The 20,671-nt window shown below is 56.7% G+C and overlaps 9 protein-coding genes across 9 annotated transcripts; 5 read left to right on the top strand and 4 right to left on the bottom strand.

Moving 5' to 3' along the window:
- Positions 1 to 151: 151 nt before the first annotated feature.
- Positions 152 to 1,893, top strand: DSM5745_06304 (FAD-binding oxidoreductase; the record flags this gene model as incomplete). Its single annotated transcript, XM_026748320.1, has 5 exons — positions 152 to 539; positions 635 to 841; positions 904 to 1,236; positions 1,299 to 1,750; positions 1,807 to 1,893. The coding sequence occupies 5 exons, from the start codon at positions 152 to 154 to the stop codon at positions 1,891 to 1,893; spliced, it is 1,467 nt and encodes a 488-aa protein (XP_026602624.1).
- Positions 1,894 to 2,308: 415 nt separating this feature from the next.
- Positions 2,309 to 3,987, top strand: DSM5745_06303 (MFS transporter; the record flags this gene model as incomplete). Its single annotated transcript, XM_026748319.1, has 4 exons — positions 2,309 to 2,904; positions 2,962 to 3,028; positions 3,088 to 3,666; positions 3,739 to 3,987. The coding sequence occupies 4 exons, from the start codon at positions 2,309 to 2,311 to the stop codon at positions 3,985 to 3,987; spliced, it is 1,491 nt and encodes a 496-aa protein (XP_026602623.1).
- Positions 3,988 to 4,360: 373 nt separating this feature from the next.
- On the bottom strand, positions 4,361 to 7,171 carry DSM5745_06302 (MFS transporter; the record flags this gene model as incomplete). The annotated part of the gene is made up of 6 exons (XM_026748318.1): positions 4,361 to 5,038; positions 5,103 to 5,596; positions 5,654 to 5,852; positions 5,909 to 6,111; positions 6,602 to 6,818; positions 6,875 to 7,171. 6 exons carry the CDS (start codon positions 7,169 to 7,171, stop codon positions 4,361 to 4,363), a joined length of 2,088 nt encoding a protein of 695 aa, XP_026602622.1.
- Positions 7,172 to 7,438: 267 nt separating this feature from the next.
- On the top strand, positions 7,439 to 8,189 carry DSM5745_06301 (uncharacterized protein; the record flags this gene model as incomplete). Its single annotated transcript, XM_026748317.1, has 3 exons — positions 7,439 to 7,660; positions 7,689 to 7,867; positions 7,904 to 8,189. 3 exons carry the CDS (start codon positions 7,439 to 7,441, stop codon positions 8,187 to 8,189), a joined length of 687 nt encoding a protein of 228 aa, XP_026602621.1.
- Positions 8,190 to 8,935: 746 nt separating this feature from the next.
- Positions 8,936 to 10,180, bottom strand: DSM5745_06300 (LysM peptidoglycan-binding domain-containing protein; the record flags this gene model as incomplete). Its single annotated transcript, XM_026748316.1, has 3 exons — positions 8,936 to 9,724; positions 9,781 to 10,125; positions 10,172 to 10,180. The coding sequence occupies 3 exons, from the start codon at positions 10,178 to 10,180 to the stop codon at positions 8,936 to 8,938; spliced, it is 1,143 nt and encodes a 380-aa protein (XP_026602620.1).
- Positions 10,181 to 11,082: 902 nt separating this feature from the next.
- DSM5745_06299 (uncharacterized protein) lies at positions 11,083 to 12,849 on the bottom strand (the record flags this gene model as incomplete). The annotated part of the gene is made up of 1 exon (XM_026748315.1): positions 11,083 to 12,849. The coding sequence occupies one exon, from the start codon at positions 12,847 to 12,849 to the stop codon at positions 11,083 to 11,085; it is 1,767 nt and encodes a 588-aa protein (XP_026602619.1).
- Positions 12,850 to 12,995: 146 nt separating this feature from the next.
- Positions 12,996 to 14,081, bottom strand: DSM5745_06298 (uncharacterized protein; the record flags this gene model as incomplete). Its single annotated transcript, XM_026748314.1, has 2 exons — positions 12,996 to 13,953; positions 14,002 to 14,081. 2 exons carry the CDS (start codon positions 14,079 to 14,081, stop codon positions 12,996 to 12,998), a joined length of 1,038 nt encoding a protein of 345 aa, XP_026602618.1.
- Positions 14,082 to 14,721: 640 nt separating this feature from the next.
- DSM5745_06297 (Peptidoglycan-binding Lysin subgroup) lies at positions 14,722 to 18,968 on the top strand (the record flags this gene model as incomplete). The annotated part of the gene is made up of 6 exons (XM_026748313.1): positions 14,722 to 16,689; positions 16,753 to 16,960; positions 17,012 to 17,080; positions 17,133 to 17,168; positions 17,212 to 17,475; positions 17,524 to 18,968. The coding sequence occupies 6 exons, from the start codon at positions 14,722 to 14,724 to the stop codon at positions 18,966 to 18,968; spliced, it is 3,990 nt and encodes a 1,329-aa protein (XP_026602617.1).
- Positions 18,969 to 19,695: 727 nt separating this feature from the next.
- On the top strand, positions 19,696 to 20,508 carry DSM5745_06296 (alpha/beta hydrolase; the record flags this gene model as incomplete). The annotated part of the gene is made up of 2 exons (XM_026748312.1): positions 19,696 to 19,769; positions 19,818 to 20,508. 2 exons carry the CDS (start codon positions 19,696 to 19,698, stop codon positions 20,506 to 20,508), a joined length of 765 nt encoding a protein of 254 aa, XP_026602616.1.
- Positions 20,509 to 20,671: the final 163 nt, after the last annotated feature.

The raw sequence follows: 20,671 nt of genomic DNA, 5'->3' as shown, positions 1-20,671 counted from the left end.
TTCGGACTGCCGAACGCAAACGGCAAACAGCTGCCCCACTGCTCCTTTCTTGACATCAGTTCCAAGATCAAGTAACCCTGCCAGCCCAATGTGATAACCTTCATTCAAATCCGTCCCCTCCCAGTCTACCGTCTTGAGGACGTGAACCAGCATGGCCGAGTCAGCCCCAGATACAGACCCCTTCGCCACCCTCCGCTCACTCGTGCGCCCCGACGACATCATCTCCCCCGACTCTCCCGAGTACCGCCCAAGCGCGCAAACATGGGCGGCCCAGAAGCAAGAGAATCCCGGCCTGGTGATCAGACCGGCCTCGATCGAGGCGTTGAGCAAGGTCATCGCCCACCTGTACACCACGAAGCTGGACTTTGCCATCTACGGACAGGGGTTCAGCTCCGCCTCGGCCAGAGACGTCCTAGTCAACACCTCCGCCTTTGACGACTTCTCCTTTGACCCCCAGGCCGAAACGATCACCATTGGTGCCGGACAGGCATGGTCCGAGGTTTACCGCAAGCTCGAGGAGGTGGCGCCTGAATACGGAGGTAAGACTATGTCCGCGTTTAAGCCTTCAAGCCTACCCCGCGGCGGACTCTCTGTTCGACGTTGTGGTATAGTGCTGACTGGATTGCACATGTAGTGGTCGGGGCGCGCACGCCCTGTGTTGGGGTGGCCGGCACCATCCTCAGCGGGGGGTACTCGTGGCTTTCGAGCGAGTACGGGTGCATCTCCGACCCGGCGAACATGCTCGACGCAAAGGTCGTCAAGTTCGACGGCTCGGTCGTATGGGCGTCCACAGAGCCCGAGTTGCTGTGGGCACTCCGGGGTGGAGGCGGTGGCTTTGGTGGTAGGTGTTCGAGTCTTTCTCATCACTGTAAAACCGCTAATGTTGTTCTCATCCCGGTGTAGTGCTGGTCCAGGTCAAACTCCGAGTGTTCCGCTACCCACAAGACATCTGGGCTGGTCCGATCCTCCTCCCCCGTGAAGCGCTGGAACAAGTTGCAAAGGGCATTGAAAGCTTTCTTGCGGGACCGGTTGACCCCAAAATCACCATGTTTCTGTACGTGGTAACTGGGCGGCTGCTTGAATCGATCGGGAGCGACTCGGATATGTTAGTGGTCCATGCATTCGACGCCAACGGGGAAGAGCATGGGCGGGAAAGCTTCGCATGGGCGTTGGATATCCCTGGTGCGGTTGATCAGACAAAGCTCAAGACGCTCGCTGGCGTGGCTGCTCTACAAAGTAAGCAAGAAACTCCCGATTGTCCCAGCATCTGCAATAGCCACTAATGACCCCGGCGCCAGACAAGGCGGGGACCGTCAAGGGCACCATGAAGCAGTTTTGGCAGCCGCTCATGCTAAGCGACATCTCGCAAGAGACGGTGATCAAAGCGGTCCAGTGGTTCGAAGAGATCAAGGACGTTGATCCCTCGTTCGGCGAGTGCACCTATCTGATCTTCGAGTTATTGAGCTCGGTAGGTGTTATCCAGCAGTTCCAGCAAGTCTCAGATACTAAACGTCCGTCTTTGCAAAAACAGCGCGATCAAGCTGGTGGCGCCGCGAGCTCAGCGTGGCCACGACAAGATGGGCTCAAGCATATTCTGCTTCTCGGCACCGGGTGTCCCTCGGACGCCGGGCCATACAAGGAGAAGCTGGCTCGGGATCTGGCAATCGAGGCTCCCTCACGGGTCCTGGGGGATAATGCAAGATTCCAAGTCCTGCCGAATGGGCTTGAGGAGTATCATGATCGGAGAGAGGTATGGCTACACCAACTTCCGTGCACCGATGTTCAGCTACTGACAAAGCGGCGCAGGTCTGGGGGGCTCATTACGAGAAGCTGCAGAGTCTGCGGGCGCGGTTTGATCCCAGTGGGAGATTCAAGGGGGCTATCGGGGCATGAAGTTGTGGGAGAGGAGATACATGGCGGAGGGACAGAGCAGGAGGATAGATTGTAATAGTTGAATTCTATCTGGATAGTATCAGACGCAGCTCTAAGATGCAGTAGAAGTTTAGTAGTCGTAGTATGACCGTTCCCTTTGCCGAGGAATGACTTCTGAGCCGTGGCTGATCCTTATACAGAGGTTGCTACCGATCTTTTGTGCATACCCGTCATAAACAGCACTGGATCGGTAGTTCGGACAGCAGCAGGAAAGACGATCTGCAGGCCCACCTTCCCCATGGATTCGGAGTCTCTGCTGGGATTTATGCATGCCCTATGCAGCCTGCAGAATCACTACCTCGGTATCCAACAGATAAAACCCCTGTGCTCTCACGCATATCCATACCTGGGAATCTGGAATTGAGGCGCATACACTATGGCTTCAGTTCTGAAGAATGGCCCCGAAACGCGATCCCCCGACCTCGTTGACTGGGATGAAGCCGGCGATGAGACCAATCCAATGGACTGGAGCACGAGCAAGAAGATCATGACGGTTGGCACCGTGTCGATCTTCAACTTCCTCACGTACGTCAAGGCCTGCGGAGTGACGGTCCCTAGTATAGCTGCTGACAACAGGTCAAGCCCGCTGGGGTCGGCCATGTTTGCACCGGGGGTTGCGCAGGTCATGGCCCAGTTCGACTCGACAAGCAAGCCCATGTCGTCCTTTGTGGTCTCGGTCTACCTTCTAGGCTTTGCCTTTGGCCCTCTGGTCGTGGCGCCCCTTTCCGAGCTCTACGGGCGACTGCCGCTCTACCACGCCTGTAACATCGGCTTTGCACTCTTCAGTGTAGCCTGTGCTCTGGCTCCCAGTCTGTCCTCCCTCGTCGCATTTCGGTTCCTGGCCGGGTCATTCGGGAGCGCGCCCCTGGCCCTTGGAGCTGGAACAATCGCCGATATCATCGCCCCCGATCGCCGCGGATTTGCAATTGCTGTTTGGGCTGTTGGCCCTGTTGTTGGTCCCGTTGTTGGCCCGTATGTGGTCATTCGATCTCCCTTTGCGCTCACTGACCTGATCATTTCTTATTCCAGTGTTTGTGGTGGTTTCCTGGCCGAAGACGTGTCGTGGCGCTGGGTCTTCTGGGTGATTGCGATTGCAGTAAATACTCCCCCCCTCTACGATAAATCCAGACCCTGCAGTCTAAGACAACCATCCAGGCAGGCGTCGTAACATGCATCTCATTCGCCGTCCTTCGTGAAACCTACGCTCCGGTCCTCCTCGCACGGCGGGCAAAGCGCCTGCGTCGAGAAACAGGCAATCCCAACTTCCAGTCTGCCCTCTCCACAGGGTTGACGCCAACAGCTCTCTTCGCGAGATCCATCATCCTGCCGCTGAAACTGCTGATCTTCTCTCCCATCGTCTCCCTCCTCTCCCTCTACGTCGCCGTGGTCTACGGCTTCCTCTACCTCCTCTTCACCACCATGTCGCAGGTCTACCGCGACCAATACCATTTCTCCGCAAGCACAGTCGGCCTCACCTACATCGGGCTAGGGCTAGGCTCTGCCCTCGGCCTCCTCGTCACAGGCCGTTTCTCCGACCCCATCTCACACCGTCTGGCCGCCCGACGAGCCAAGGGCGAACGGAAGCCCGAGTTCCGCCTGGCCCTCATGATCCCGCTGAGTGTGTGCCTGCCGATCGGGCTGGTCTGGTACGGCTGGACCGCCGGCGAAAAAGTGCATTGGATCCTGCCCATCATTGGGACAGGCTGGATCGGTGTTGGCGTGGTGGCCTCTTTTGTACGTGCGCATTGTATTCTGTCAGCCAGCTGCTTTTCACTGTCCAAGGGAACTAACAACTCTTACATATAGACCGCTATCCAAGCCTATCTTGTCGAGGCATTTACCGCACAGGCAGCGTCGGCAGCGGCGGCGAATACCGTCCTGCGATCGCTCATGGGCGCGGTGCTGCCTCTGGCTGGGCCGTCAATGTACAGCGCGCTTGGGCTGGGTTGGGGCAACACCTTGTTGGCCTTCATTTCCCTGGCCATGCTGCCGCTTCCGGTTGTGTTTTTCAGGTATGGGGAGGCGCTTCGGATGAGGTTCCCGATTGCGCCTTGATTGCTGTCGATTCATGCAATGGCTGAGATCGCTCTTGCAAGCGTTAGAGTTGGAAGCTTAGTTTGCCGGCATGAATTCACAGGATTATATACAGGGCGTTCTTAATATGTAGTCTGGGTCGTTATCATTGCTGAGGTGCCATTGCACTAGATGTTCAACGGAGTCTCTGGATAGTCTATGTCTAGTTTCCAAGACCAATGTCGCATGTGATGGTATTCCTCAAGAGAAGAATATTAAGAAGGGCGAGGGATCGTAGGAAAAAGCCCGAGATGATTCACGATTACCGCACAAGTAGCCCGTCAGGGATCTCCCTCGATTCCATCACATAGTTGTATACACACTCCAAGTCCAGCTTCGCCGAGTTGAATCTACATCAAATATCATGCCTGGCAAATCTGCTCGCCAAGCGAAGTCTCCTCCCACGCCAGTACAGCACAATCGGAAACGGCACAAAAAGACAAGTCAAGCAGCCCAGCAACGTACACGCCCAGCCCACCCCCAGCTTATGAAACATCGCCGCAGCAAAGAGCGGGAACCCAGCCCCAAACGAAGACCGCATGAAGTCATTCCCGGCCAGTACGGAGGCGGCATACCGCGGGTACGCATGCGCCAGGTAGCAGAAGATCGGGTTGAAAATCAGACATCCGCCCACGGAGAACAGGGCGGATGCCATGATGGGCACGACCCAGTGCACGGACGCGTTGCCGGTCCAGCCAAACCAGAATAGCGAGACGGGGAGGCAGATGCTGCCGACGATGGCGGGGGGGAGCTGCGACTCGGGCGTGGGCACCTTCTGCTGGGACTGGTGGAAGTACTTCCAGGAGAAGTAGCCGGGGATGGCGAAGACGAGGGTTCCGGTGATGATGCCTAGGAACGACATGCCGCTCTCACCTGGGTTGAAGCCGTGGATCTCTTGGAACACGATGGGGAATGCCTCGAACCAGATGTACAGGATGCCGTATACGAGAGAGATGTAGATGTTCATCACGAGGACAATTGGCTCGAGGAAGCATAGCTGGAAGGGGCGGACTAGGGCCTCGAAAAGCATCTCCTAATAAGGTGTTAGGGTTTCACATGAGAATCTTGGAAGTGTTGGGTTATGTTAGAGGGCATACCGTGGAAGTGATAGTCTCAAGCTCGAGCTCAGCCTCGCAATAGAACGGCTGTTCTGTAATCCTGCGCAACCGCCGAGCCCGTCTATACAGAATATTCGGCCCGTATGTCTCAGGTAAGAGAAAGAAGAGTGCCACCAGCGCGAATGCGGACACCCAAATCAACTGCCACATGGTCCACGTCCAGCCGTTGGCCGACGAGGCAAATCCGCCAACCATGGGCCCTAGAACCGGCGCTGCAATGGCGAAAGTGCCCCATACTACAATCATATAATCCCGCGTGTTAGGGCTCCAGATATCGCCCATGGAGGCACCCCCTGTTGCCAGAGCCGGCGACCCGATAAACCCGGTTAGGAATCGAAAGGCCAGCAGCATGCCAAAGTTCTGGGCATACACCACCGCGAAATTCAGACACAGAAAGGCAAACAGCGTGAGGATGTAGATGGGGTTTCTTCCGATATTCGCGAGTTCAGAAAGCGGGGACCAGATCAAGGGGCCTAGAGTGATCTAAACGTTAGAAAGACGAGAGAAATGGAGGGATAGTCGAGAAGGACAGGAAAGCACACCGATTCCATAACCCAGCACAAACAACGTCAGACCCAGCGTCGAGGCCACAGTACTGACCCCAAACTCGGTCGCAACCCCTGGGATGCCGGGACTGTAGATCGCCGAGCCAATGTACACGGCAAAGGTCAAAAGCCACACCAACGAGCTAGCCAGGAGCTTCTTGCCGAAGCCCCAATTCTGGGGATCCTGTTACTGTTATTTAGGGCTTGGAGCCTAGGGTACCAAACAGCTTGAAGACTTACATCGCTGTCATTCGCGCGCCAGCCAACGACGATGGTCTTCTCCTGACCTGGCTCGGTGCGTATGTACTCTGAGGCGATGGAAGCATCGCACTCCTCGGGATAGCGAAGAAGCCGGTGGCCGCTCAGGATGCGAACCAGCTTCCCAAAGGCCGTGTCCCGAAGCAGTTCACGCATTGCAGTTTCAGGCAAGGAGGAGATACCGTCTACTAGGGCGGAAGAAACGAAGTCATCTTAAGATATGCCATGGCCAACTCAACCAGATCTGCCCCAAGTATGGTCCACTCGCCGATTTCTGAAGAAAATTCTACATCGAGGCTGTCCAGTTGGTGGTGGTGGAGGCGTTCGGAGGTCTTCCCCATCGGGTCGGCTTTCCGAGCTGCCCTAGGTACCTTACACGGAGACCACTCGGAGACTAATCAATCAAAGGCACAGAATGGCCTGCAATGCGAGTCCTGTTCAAAGACCTCGTCATGATCCCTGCCCCGAGATAAAGAGCCACCACCGCAAACTCCACCAGCGTCCCGAATATCACCCTGGCGGCAAGACTCCCCCCGTTGACACGCGAAGTAGCAAACACAGTCACCAGCGCATAGATCAGGCGAACTCCGGTCAACGGCACGGCAACAGTAACAGTCCATAAGAGCTGGGGAAAGCGAGCGTCAGCGGAGTTCGACTGGAGTTCTATTCACTCACCTTCTCCTCGCCCGGTAATCGCTGACTGGGCTTGCCTTTGCTGTGGGACAGGGCCACCGAGGCCAACACCAGGACCCAGCCGACCGTGAATAGTACCATTCCGATTTTGAGCAGCGACCGGTTGTTCACACTTGAAGCTGCCAAGGCCACTCCGGCCAAGGTCACTGCGTGCGTGATCAGGATTCCTCTCCGGCCGAGGAAGTCGGGTAGCCTTGGACTGATGGTGAGGTTTCTACGAGGAGTCAACGCTGATTCTTGATCTCACCCTCGTACGATATGGATCAGAGGGCCATCAACATACGCTTCATGTAGCACCCCTAACCCTGCACCCAGGAGCGGTGAAAGACCAATACCGTTCAGCACCATAGCCGTTATACTGAGAGTTCCGTCCTGATACGCCTGCAGGAACATCCCATTGCCGGCCAGACGAAGAGCACACAGGATGAGCAGGTAAGCCCAACCCGTGAGGCCCGGTCGGCCGTGCATGATCAGACAGTACACAGCGGGGAGGACCACTAGGGCATAGAAGGCGACTTCCAAGATGGCCAGGCTCTCATCGGCGGTAGTCATCTTGGTGGCTTGGAAAGCTTGTCTGGTTTGTTTTCTCGGCCTTGGGTTGGAGGATGATATATAAACTGCTGCCTGGGATGGAGTACTCGGTGCGAAATCTATAAATACGGCATGGAGAGGATTCGGCATGTTTCCTGTTCGAGAAGTAGGCCGAGACCGAGACCGAGAGCAGTCCCAATGGTCGTCTCATGACATCAGTGGAGCTGGGTCTATTTAACCATGTACTCGTCACACTGCTGAGCCTTCGGCCAGAATAACTCCTTCATGATGCTGGCCGAACTCGACGACCTCGAAATCCACGTCATCGTCAACGATGAGCTCGACCCCATCTCTCCCTCCCCCAACCCGGCCGTGAAGGTGGCCAGCCGCTTCATGGGCATCCCACTCACCCCGCTGGACTCGGATGCAGGTGCACGCCGCGGCGGAGCGGCCATGGAAATGCGCATGGACAACATCTGCTGCGCGGCGCACGGGATCTCTCTCCTCCTCGTAAGCTTCCACCACCGTGTTCGACAAGTCTGACGACCAAGCCCAGATTGCCACCAAAGGCAACCAAAAGCACTACCTCCTCTTCGACGCCGGCCCAGAAGGCGAGGTCTGGGAGCGCAACTCCCGCCGGCTCCGCGCAGAGATTGGCCGCATCGAACACGTCGTCCTATCTCACTACCATCGAGACCACTCCGGTACACAGACTATGTCTCTCTGAACGAACGTCACTGATCCAACCCACAGGCGGCCTAACCAAAGCAATCGAACTCATCAACAGCAACGCCGCTGCCCCAAAACAGGTCACGGTGGACGTGCACCCAGACCGGCCTGCCTTCCGAGGCGTCCAGGCCGACCGACCGATCTCGCTCGAAGCCGACCCCTCGTTCGAAGAGCTGGAAGCTGCCGGGGCCACGCTGCTGAAAACAGATCAGCCGCATACAGTGCTGGATGGCTTCTTCTTTGTTTCGGGCGAGATCCCGCGCGAGACGGCCTACGAGGATGGCATCTACGGGGGACTGCGCTTCCATGAATCGACAGGGAAATGGGAGGAAGATACCCTTATCATGGAGGAACGCTACGTGATGTGCAAGCTTAAGGGTATTAACCAGAATCCTTATATCTAGATGATCGGAACTGATGCCCCGTGTGCCACAGGTAAAGGACTCGTTGTCTTCACCGGCTGCGGCCATGCCGGCATCGTCAATACCTGCAGAGACGCAACCAGGCGAGGAAACGGCGCTCTGTATAGTGTCGTGGGCGGGTACCACCTGGCCGATGCCGATGACGCCAAACTGAACGCGACGATGGAGGACTTGAGGAGGTTTGAACCCAAGGTCCTGCTCGCCGGGCACTGTACGGGCTGGCGGTTCAAGTGTCAGGTTGCGAGCGTTTTGCCCGGTTGTATGGTCCCGTGCTTTTCAGGAAGCAAGTACGATCTGTAGCCACCGGCCTTGCTGGGTATTTCTGGAGAAGCCGAGCAGGGATGCTGACAGGATGCCATTCCCGGTTCGGGCTTACTTGGACGGACCTGGATATAGGTAGGCTTATCGGCTTTGGTCTTAGCTGGCGCAGGCAGGTGACAGCTGGTGTTTATCAGCGAAGTGAGGAAGAAGAGTTTGTAGTCCAATCCATACATTCCATTGGCAGCTTATACATCTATGGTACTGCCTGGTATCATACATTGCCACTAGGCAGTTCGTGCCAAACTCAGCTTCTCTATCCACAGTTAATGTACAAGATACCACCTGCATAATCCATCCTCGCAGGTATCAACACCTACACCCCGATACAAACATAATACCCCAACCACAACGACGCACACGAGCTGCCGACGCCGGGATTCCACTTGTTAAAGTTGGCCAGCGAGATCCCGGCCTTCTTCGCAATCGTCCCGCACTGGTCGCCCGAAACAACCTTGTGGAACTTCTTGCACGAGGCCGTCATCCCCGGCTGGATTGGCGTCGGCGTCGCAATCTCATTCCCTGGCTTTGTGGTGGTTGTCGTGGCTTTCGTCGTGGTGGTCGGGTTCACCCCCTGCACAGAAACACAGACATAGTACCCCGTCCACAGCCCCGAGCAGGTTGAATCCAATGCAGTGTTCCATTTGTACAGCTGCGACAGGCTGAGGCCCTTCTTCTTCGTGATGCCCGCGCACGTGTCGCCTTCGGAGACGAGGTAGAACGCGTCGCAGGTGGAGACCATGCCCGGGAGTGTGGGGGTGGGTGTTGCGATGCCGTTGCCTGGGTTGGTTGTTGTGCTGGGTGCCTTGGTCGTCGTCGTGGCCCCGATCTCGGACACGCAGACGTAGTATCCCAGCCAGAGGGACGAGCAGCCGCTGCCGACGCCGGTGTTCCAGGCGTTGAACTGCGAGAGGGAGATCCCGTTGCTCTGGGCGATCGAGGCGCAGGTGTCGCCGGATTGGACTTCGTGGAAGGAGGCGCACGAGGTCGTCATGCCCGGTTGGATGGGTGAGGGCGTGGTGACGCCGTTGCTGGGGGCGGTGGTTGTTGGAGCGGCCGTGGTGGTAGTCGTTGGTGCGGTGTAGCCTTCTACGCCGGTGCAGAGCTTTGCGACGATTGTTAGCTGTGGCATTTACATAGGGGCTAGGGGGAGTAGCATACGTAGGTATCAACCCAGAGAGACTGGCACTGGGATCCAATGGCCGGGTTCCACTCAACCAGCTTTGCAAGGGTAAGGCCGGGGTACTTGTCGAGGTAGACGGAGCAGGTATCGCCGGGCTGGACGAGGTCCCAGCGGTTGCATGTTGTGATCTGGCCGGATTGAGTGGCGCCGGGGGCACCGCCGGTCGTGGTCGTAGTTGAGGTACTTGTCTTGGTTGTCGTGGTGGTGACGGGGACAGTGGTCGTGGTGGACGTGATCTCACCCGGGTCGGGCTCCCCAAAGGCCTCAACGCAGTACGAGTTTCCTGCCTGCATGCCCGCGCAGCCTTCAGAGACAGATGGGTTCTGCGGACGTTAGCTGATGGTGCAGAGGACAGGGCGGACTGCATACCCAGCGCATGAGATCGTCGATCGTGATAGCCCAGACATCGAGCAGGTCAGCGCAAGAGGTCGAGCCGTCATAGTCAACCCATCAGGTACAGTATGAAGTGGTGTCCGGGTCATACGGCATCTGGGGCGTCTCGTCGCGACGGACGTGGGTTTGACCCTGGCCATGCCCGGGTAGGGCAAGACAGGGGGAAAGGCTCAGAGCGCCGGCAAGGAGAAGGGGAGTGTTTAGCATCTTGCAATACAGGCCAGGTGTATGCTGAACTACCAAAGGTCCATGATGGGCGGTTGAGGCTTTATACAACAACACTACCATAGTAGAGTCCAAGGACTTGACTAGGACACCCGACACATCGAATCTCTGACATTGACAATCAATTTTTCTGACATTATCTCTTGGTTTCCTGATAGCCAGGTATGATTGCCAAGCACCCACCGTTCTCCAGGATTGAAAGCAATGCAACCTCATCTAGATCCGACCCCAGGGCAATCTCCAGAGGCTCGATTCATCTCCGAATAACCCGAGGCCCGAAACCCGAAGACTCCTTCCTAAAGCAGCTAATTCACTGAAGCCCCATCGGCCAAGACCCTGGGCTAGAGGTTAGCGCAGGAACGGTTCGTGGCAATCTCCCTAGGCCCGGAGCACACTCTCCTCTTGGACTTAGGGCTCGGATGGGAACGGCCGGCTCGTTCCTGTACGTGTGGAGATCCTGCGGGCGCAAATGAAGTAAATCAAATAATGGCATTGTGTGCTCTGATCGGATGACCGGGTCAGTCCCTGGATTCAATTAATTGGCTTACTGCTGTCGGCCAGAGCCGCTTTACGCTGGACAGTCTGCGCCCTTGGCAAGCTTGGCTGATAGACTCAGATTGAAATTTCTGTCATTTTCGCCTTACACCTATAGAATCCGCAAGCTAGAATATCTCTGCGACGCCAAGGACCGTACTCTCGCTGCTACTGCACCCCTCCGAGCGGATATCAGCAACTAGCAGCTCCCTCGGGGTGTAACCCTGCGCTGTCCGCAAAGGATCCGCCCCCTTGCTGAGCAGATGCCGCACCAACTCCTGCATGTCTGTGTCTACTGTCGTCTGGCGGGTATACCATAGAGCCGAGCGCGTGCGTCCATGTGCATTGTACGCCCGGCAGAGTTGGTGGAGTGGGGTTGCCCCGTCGGGCTCGCCGGCTGGGGCGTTGATGTCGGCTCCGTGGGCGAGGAGATGGTCGATGGTCAGATGTCCAATCTCGTGGAGTGCATCGAGGCGCTGGGCCTTGCATGTGATGTACTCCGCTAGAAGGCGGGTTGGGGTGGACTCGGAGCGCTGCTCGTCTAGCAGACTGTCCACGAGTTGGAGCAGGTCGCGCCAGGATTCAATGGTCTGCTCGGACTGCGCTTTGTATCCTGTCGGGGTAGACCATTTAGACCATTGCTCGTAGCCTGGACGGAGGGCGTACTCGCACCGGACTAGCAGTTCAGCTACATCGCCACGGTGGATGCTGCGGCGCAGGAGGTACTCCACCGTCGAGCGAAACGTTGGGGTTGTTCGGATGCAGTCGAGGCCGCAGTTCCGCAGGAGTCGCTCGAGGCACCAAGGAGTCGGCTTGTTGGTGTATTCCGTCGGTGTCCTCGTCCTTGGTCTTCCGTCGTGGGCATCTCGTGCTGGGTCGATCAATGCCCCGCGCTCCACCAGATACATCAGTCCTTGCAAGGGGTTGCTGACCTTGCTCTCTATGTCCAGGTTGTTTGTGCCAGCTGCCACTTTCCCAGTGAAGTTCCAGAGCCGGATGCGCTCGATATAGAATAGCGCGGGGTTGCCGTAGTAGTAGACATTGTCGATCTCATGGTCGATGAGTGGAACCTGCTGGTTGATGTTGGCTCCATTCCTCAAGCACCACTCAACGAGAGCTGTATTTCCGGTAGTGGCCATGGCCTCCACCGCAACAAAGATGGGAACATGGGTTGGCCTTGCCACAGGTGCCGCAATCTCCGGTCCCCGTACTGAAACACCGGCAGAGACTAGTAGGTCTAGCAGTGGGATTGGGTCATAGTGCCGCTGGTACATGGCCGCAGTGAATGGCGTGAGAAAGTAGTGCCGGTAAGCCTCGTACGGCTCGTTGGCAAAGACCCCTGCCCCACGTTGCAGAAGCAGTCTAACCTGTTCCAGTGGAGACTGTCTCGCAGTACGCACCAACCACATCAGCGGCTTTCCGAGGATGAAGGACGGGTGATGTGCCGGGCGCAGCTGGGCGTCCAGCCCGGCCTCGAAGAACAAGCGGAGAAGATCCCGGCTGGTGGCGGCACAGGAAACGTGCTTGATGAGCATCCGGTGGTTCCGTTTGGCCTGACCGGGGACGTCGACGCGGGCTCCGAGATTGAGGAGCAGGCGAAAGGCCTCGAGATGGCCTCGTGCAGCGGCAATATCCAGGGTGAGCAGTGGGGCACCATGAACCAGGACGGTGCTCACAGGGGCGCCGTGCACGAGAACCAGGCGCTGGATGAAGTGCGCTTGGCCGGTGCGGCAGGCCCAGAACATGGCCTGGTTGGCGGCATCAGGCAGGCTGTACACCAGGGGCTCGATGCGGAGAAAGAGCTGGTGGTTGACGGCCATCAGCCGGGCGAGGTCGCCCGGTCGGAGGAGAGCGGTGATCTCGTCTAGGAGTTCTTGGGGGAGGGAAGCGAGCATTGTGGTGGTGTATTGTGATGGAACAGAAACTGGAAGGACAGGTGGCATCAATTGATGCCTACAAGTGTTATTTCTAGAAGCAACTACAATGCTAACCCTAACCTAGGGCAACCAGCCCCATCCCCAGCAATCCCCAGAACCCTCAGCTAACCGCATGTGCCCCCCGCCACCAGCTTCTGGCTGCGCTGGGCCGCGTCAATGGCCGCCTGATGGGTGATGCCAACCTCCGAGGCCATGCCTGCCTGCTTGATCTGTTTCATTTTGTCTTCCAGCTCCTGCTCGCTCATCTCCAGCGGTCCTGCCAGTGCCTGGGCCGTCGCACCCACGTCCACCATCTGGAGCTTGTCCACTCCTAAGAGCTCTTTGGGTTTGTTCGTAATGAGCTGACCTGCGTCCGTTTTGACCAGGCGCACTGCATTCCGCTTCTGCCTCCCGTCCTCGGTGTTGGGATCGAAGAGTCTCTTCAGTCCGTCCTTGATGGCAAGCTCTTCCATCTTGTACTTGTCCTTCATCCTCAAGTCCACCACCACCTTTGCAGCAATATCTGCGTGATCATACCACTTTTTGAACCGGTTCTGGACGGCAGGAGTTAGCTCGGATTCGACCTTCAGAGCCTCCTGCCGGAAGTCCCAGGTATTGCGGCCGAAGTCGGCCATCGTCTCGTAGTAGTCGGTCGCGCCCTCGATCGCATTGCCCACGTTCAGGTTCCCATAGTAGCCCTTCTTGTCTAGTTTCTTCTTGGTGGTCTTGTCTGTGACTGCCAGGATGGCCTGGATCATCTTTTTCGGCTCGAGCTTGTCGAGCAGGTTGCCCTTCTCCGCGTTCACGTTCCACCCGGTCTGACTGGGATCGGGTCTGCTGTCGCTTTGGGGGACGGTGATGGTCTTGCCTTCGTCGTCCTTCATTGGCTTGCCGTCCTCTCCCAGCTGGGTTACCTCCCAATCGGACTGCATCCACAGATGTTCGCACAGCTCCTTGAGCGTGCACCGGCCTGTCTGCCCACGGAGCCCTGTTCTAGAGCCCTGGCATCCGCTGGCAACTTTGGAGTCGTAGTCGTCTGAATCGTAAATCTCCTCCATGACATATGTCGCAAAGATCAATGTGCTGTGAGGTCAGAGGACTGCCGGGGCTCCGAGGGAATGGAGGCCTTACCGTTCTGCTGCACCTCGTTCGCCATCGCCCAGTGCGCGCACCAGGAGCATGAATCCTGTGGTCAGAATAGAAAGCCTCATTTTTCTGTTTCTGGGCAGAAAGATAGGCCGCGAGGGAAGGACGAGTCTCGGGTTCTACGAGCTACCCTCCGAAGGACCACTAATGTATTTATTCCATCCTTCGCATCTGGCCTGCCTTCCAGGGACATTGCATCCTCGTATCTTGCTGGCCTACTCCGTGCCAAGTACAGGAGATTGCCGATGGAGCCCTAGTGCTAGCCCCTGCGTTAGCTTTGCTGGAGGATGCCCTAAGTACTAGTTAGCACTATCCAATGCTACCCTGCCTCCACTACTGCGAGCTGGATCAGAGTAGTCTACATCAGGAAAGAAAGCCGGCATTCCAACGAACTGATGGCGGCTCAGCATGAAACCGCCTGTGGCCTGGGCATCAGGGACTATCATCTCGCTTGGGCTTTTCTCGCTGTCCGGAAGGCACAGACCCTTATTTCTCTGTTGCCATTTTGTGTCTACTGACTTCTCTAGACTAAAGTCATAGGCGATATGGATCCAGTCAAGGAGCTGGAAGAGCCAGTATGGACAGTCGGGAGATAAATACTCTCATCCTCCCTCTCTACAGGTGTTCCGTTAACCAAGTCTTTCGTTCACCACCCTCCCTCTCTTTTCTCTTTGTCTTTCTTTTCAGTCATTCCTTTCATCCCTCATGGTTGCACTTGCGCAATGGGCGCTCCTTCTCCTGGCGCCCTTCTCGCGCGGAGTGCTGGCTGCCCAGGACGTCGAAGGGAACCCGGTTCTTACCCTGGGCGATGTCGTCCCCATCGATAGCCCTGGCACTTTCTACTCGGACTTGCATCCTTGCCCTGCATCTTGTGCAGGCAGCAAGCCAGCGAATTGGACCGTCTACTCTTCAGCCGACCGTCTAGCCCTCTGTGCCGAGCCGGTACTCTTTGATCTTGCAATCTACAATCCGGTCGATACTCCCAACGCGCGGGTCAAGCTGCGTGCTTGTACCCCTGGAGCCAGCGGTAATGCCAACTCCACCGTCAACGCACTCTTCCAGCAAGCCAGCTCCGCCCCGACCAAGCGCGCAGAAGATGCAGCTGCAAGCTGTCTGCCTACCGCCGAAGAGCGCCGCATCCCTGTCGAGTTTGGCACAGCCGGCGCTATTCGCACGGATCGCGAGACGACAGGCGCTGTCTCTGCTGCCCTGGACGAGCTGCAGAGGTACCTCAGTCACAAGCGTCACTGCGGCGAGTCTATTGTCTTTGCGCACGTCAATGGCACCGTTGCTGGAGCTTATGTTGGCCCTTCCTTTGGCCAAGCAACAATCGCCTCGATTGTCTCTCGCCTCACGGACCACGTCAAGGACGAAGGCTCGTCGGATACCATGGCTGCTCAGGTTTGTGGCAAGGGCCGGAATGCCCACCATGTTCTTGGTGTTGCGGTCGACACGACGTCCAATGTCGCTGCCGTCCAGCGTGCCCTCCGCTCCTGGAAGAGCGCTGAGTGTATTGATTCGTTTGATGCAACTGAAACCTGGGATAATGTTCAAGTGCACGAGTCGGTCGTCGACATGAAGCCTATTGCCGTTTCTTCGCCCGTTGCATCGCCTACGCCTTTTGCTTCTTCTATGTCTTCTTCTACGAAATCTTCCTTACAGCGCCGTGGCGAATGCTCAACCATCCGTGTTGTCAGCGGCGACGACTGTGGAATGCTGGCCGCTCGCTGTGGCATCTCTGACTCCGATTTCATCAAGTACAACTCCGACGCCGATCTGTGCAGCAAGACTGTGAAGCCTCCAGCTGGCCAGCCGGTTTGCTGCTCCTCCGGCACGCTCCCTGATATTCGCCCAATGTCAATTGCAAGCGGGACCTGCGCCACTCACTTTGTCGAAATCGGAGACAACTGCTCTGATCTCGCAGCAGCCAACGGCCTGACCATCAGAGATATTGAAAAGTTCAACAACGGCACGACCTGGGGATGGAATGGGTGCAACGATCTCGACGCGGGCATCAATATCTGCCTCAGCAAGGGCGACCCGCCGATGCCAGCACCAGTGTCGAATGCCATCTGCGGTCCTACCAAGCCCGGCACGCAGCAACCAACCGACGGCAGTGCCCTGGAGGACTTGAATCCCTGTCCCTTGAATGTGTGCTGCAACATCTGGGGCCAATGTGGAATCACCGAGGACTTCTGCCTGGAAGAGCGCGGCCCGGCCGACAACCCTGGCACGTCCCCAGTCGGCAAGAATGGATGCGTGTCCAGCTGCGGTGTGGACATCAAGAACAACGACGAGGGTCCGTCTTCCTACGGCCGTGTGGGATACTACGAGTCGTGGAACTTTGACCGCGACTGCCTGAACCTGCGGGCGACCAATGCCAACACTGATTCCAGCTATACGCACATGCACTGGGCGTTTGCTGGCGTCAATACTGAGGATTGGACCGTTTCTATCAACGACAGCTACGGGCAATGGGAGGACTTCAAGTCTCTGAATGTGAAGCGGATCATCTCCTTTGGCGGCTGGGGGTTCTCAACCGAGCCCGAGACCTACGATGTGCTGCGACAGGCCATGAGCCCTGCCAACCGGGCAACCTTTGCTACAAACGTGGCCAAGTTTCTGAGCGATGAAGGGCTGGACGGGGTGGACTTTGATTGGGAGTATCCTGGCGTACGTCCTCTTCTTTCTGTATCGCTTGAACCGAATACGCACTAACATGCATTGCCCGACCAGGCAACGGACATTCCTGATACACCTCCAGGTCAAGCTTCGGATGGCGCCAACTATTACAAATTTCTGATTGTGATGAGACGCAAGCTGGCCGATGACATGTCGCTCTCCATTGCTGCTCCTGCTTCGTATTGGTATCTCAAAGCATTTCCCATCAAGAACATGGCCGAGGAGCTCGACTACATTGTCTACATGACATACGATTTGCACGGTGAGAATTACTATCTACCACCAATATATGTTCTGTCTGACAACTATCCAGGTCAATGGGATGCAGGCAATCAGTACTCCATGGAAGGCTGTCCTACAGGAAACTGTCTACGCAGTCACGGTATGCCGTCAATACCTTGTTCTCTCATATACTGACATGATACTTCCAACAGTCAACCTGACTGAAACAACGTACACATTGTCCATGAGTAGGTGCCCGACTCAAGTTTGAGATCAGGCTAACAGCAGCAGTCACCAAGGCCGGCGTGCCGTCCAACAAGATCTTCGTCGGCGAGTCCAGCTACGGCCGATCATTCCACATGGCCGAGGAAGGGTGCACCGGTCCTATGTGTGGCTTTACTGGAGATCGATTAAACTCCGATGCTCAGAAGGGCTCGTGCACCGACACTGCTGGATACATCTCAAATGCCGAGATCGATCAGATTCTTACCCTTGAGGACAACGTGAAATCGTGGCATGATGGCGCCTCCAATTCTGACATTATGGTTTGGGATGGTATGTTTTCTTTTCAACCCTTTTAAGACTCTGCTGATTGCGTCTCAGATCTGGAATGGGTTGCGTACATGTCGGAGACCACAAAGTCCACTCGACGGGACCATTGGAAAGGCCTCAACTTTGCCGGCACAATCGACTGGGCGGTTGACCTGCAGGCCTTTACTGACGATGACTATCTGGGCCCCCTGGGCGATGAGGGTGTCATTGAGCCTATGCCATCCAAGACGCTGGCAGACTGCGACCAAACCTTCTCCTCCATCGAGGAGATTGAGGACAACATTGGCGACATCCCCGAGGAATGCATCTCCGAGTACCTCCTCGTCGCGCTACAGAAACAGCTGGACGACACGCTCAGCCGCTACGATGCCCTGATGGAAGACGGCTACGACAAGAGCTTCGACGTCTACGCCGGGGCCGTCGTCGACAGCGGCGAGAAGCAAGTGCGCAACTTCACCATGAACACCGGAAACGACTACTTCACCTGCATCGTGACCGAGTGGATCCGCTGCTGCGAGATGTGCTACGATGACAGCGGCAAGGACTCGCTCGACTGCCGGTACTGCGGCGACTTCGACTGCGGCTGGGAGGGCGTCTGCGAGAACCCCGAGGTGCACTGCGACCCCCCCAACTACGAGTACCTCAACATGACCCAGCCCTGCCCGCCGGACTACTCCCTGCGCGGCCAGTCCAAGCCGCCCAAGGGCGATCTGTACTCCGAGTCCGTGTACTGGACGCTGCGGGACAGCAAGGCCGACCAGTTCTTCGCGGACCTCTACACGAACGTCGGCATCGACAAGGAGAACATCGCGTTCAAAGACGTCCACCACATCACCTGCGGCAGCGACAACAGCGACTCGTGCGGCCCCAACTGGTACTGGGACTACGACTTCCCCGTGCCCGAGGGGTACGAGAAAGAGGACGTCATCAACCCGGAGGACGTGGTCAGCGAGGCCCGCAAGAACCTGACCGACCTCAGCCCGCAGATGACGCAGGTCATCAAGGACGTCCACGACCGGGTCTACCTCGGCGACGCAGCGGACCTGGTCGACGCGCTCTCCCTGCCCATCTACATGGTGACCGACGCCGTCGCCAACATGGAGGAGATCGTCGACATCGCCGAGGAGATCCGCGAGGCGGAGCGCAAGGCCATCATCCTGGCCTTCCTCAGCGCCATCCTCTTCTTCGTGCCGGTCATCGGCGAGATTGCCAGCGCGGTGTCCTCGCTGGCGACCATCGGCCGCGTGATCTCGCTTCTCGGCGCCGTGGGCAATGCCGCGTTTGACGTGTACACGATTGTCGATGATCCGGAGAACGCGCCGCTGGCGATCTTCAGCTTGGTGCTGGCCCCTCTGGCTCTCTCGGATGTGGTGGCTATCTCCAAGGCTGCGCAGGTCCGCCGGGGTATGTCGGCTGACCAGCTGGCGACGCTGGGAGGGACCGTGTCGAAGAATTTGGATACCGTCCAGCGCTTGAAGGGTACGTGTCGGCTGTGAAGGATTGTTAGGGCTGCAGAGTGCTTTATAATATAGGTCGTCTGGTTTCTTTGTAAGAGATGGCATACAAGTTTATTTACCGTAAGAAGGGCTTTCCCCACGGCCTTCCAGTCGCATCAACGGCAAGCACCTAATGCCTGAATTATACGTTCTTGTAATTCTTCAACTGCCTGTTCTGCCTTTGAAATATGTACATCCGCCTGAGGCATCTCTTTCGCGTCCAGAGAGCCAAAATATCCACAGACGGTGAGGCTGTAGTGTTTGCTGCAGGTAGGCGCTGCAGAAGACGTCAGGGCGAGGTGTGGAGGGGACTGACGCAGTGCACTTTTACGCATCTGGGAATTCACTGGTAATCATCTAGGCACACTAGAATGGTCTTGAAGCGGGACAAACATTCCCTAGTAATTGCTAACTGTGCTCCATATACGCCAAGGGGAAACAGTGGCATTTGAGTAAATGGGCCGGGGAAGTGAGGGTCTCACCCATGCCCCGCTATTTCAACAAAATGCCTCCAAATATCATCAGGCTATTGCAGATTAACCGCTTCCAGCAGTATCGGTCATCAGGGTGACATTGTCCGGGTTAATGGAAGGGCTCGGCCTGAATTATGCCGGCGCTTGTGCAATTCCCCGCAGTTGGATTGTTTGCCAGTGCGGGGAATGCCCATATATAATGAACACGATGTCTACGGAAGAAATCAAATCCAAATTGCAAACTGTTGGTCAGAATGAACCTCCTCGCAGCTGCAGCTTCGCTCTGCCTAACGATGGTGGCCGGCCTCCCGCATGCCAGCAACTCCAGGTTTGTCCCCTGCACTACTATTCTGATTCAAACGGCTAACACGTCCAGCTTCGACACTTCCAAGCTAACCTACTACCCCGCCCCGGAAAGCAACGGTCTGGGCGTCGGCTTCCTCGTTCTCCCCGGCGGCGGCTACTCGTACGTCTCGCCCCGGGAAGAAAGCAACTCGACCTTCTACCTCAACGCGCATGGCTACGACGCCTGGGTCCTGAATTACTCCACGGCCGCAACGGCTTCGACACCGCTGTACCCCGTCCCTCAGGAGGAGGCCCTTGGCGCCGTCCGGTACATCCGCGGTCTGAGGCAAGTCGAGAAACTCGGGATCTGGGGGTACTCGGCGGGCGGGCATCTCGCTGCGGTTACGGTGACAGATCCCAGGGCTGATCTTGATTTTGGGATCCTTACGTACCCGGTTATATCAATGGATGCTTTGATTACGCACGCGGGCTCGCGGACGAATTTACTGGGGGATCATCCATCAGAAGAGTTAGTGAAAGAAATGTCTGCGGAGACTAGGGTTACGAACTCGACGCCGCCGATCTTCATCTATCACTCGGCGAATGACGCTACTGTGCCCGTTGAGAATGCGCTTCGGTTCATTGGTGCTCTGACCGAGAAAAGCAGGCCTTATCAGTCGCTGATTCTGCCTGATGCGGCGCATGGGATTGCGCTGGCGCTTGATGATCCGCAGCGGAACTGGACGCCCGAGTTGGATCGGTTCCTGACGTATTCGATCTGAGGTGTTATGTGATTGTGACTTATGGCATGCAGTTATGAATCGTCATGGCATGGGCATGTCCATGGAGATGTGAAGGGTATACCCTAATCCCGGCAATCTGGTTCTATATGGCGTAGATACTCTTCGAAAGAAGGACTGGTGTATACCTTATCATATTCTAACC

Source organism: Aspergillus mulundensis, assembly GCF_003369625.1.
Source record: "Aspergillus mulundensis strain DSM 5745 chromosome Unknown scaffold_6, whole genome shotgun sequence".
Classification (NCBI taxonomy): Eukaryota; Fungi; Ascomycota; class Eurotiomycetes; order Eurotiales; family Aspergillaceae; genus Aspergillus; species Aspergillus mulundensis.
Note: the sequence above shows the minus strand (reverse complement) of the source record. Positions and strands in the feature narration are given on the sequence as shown.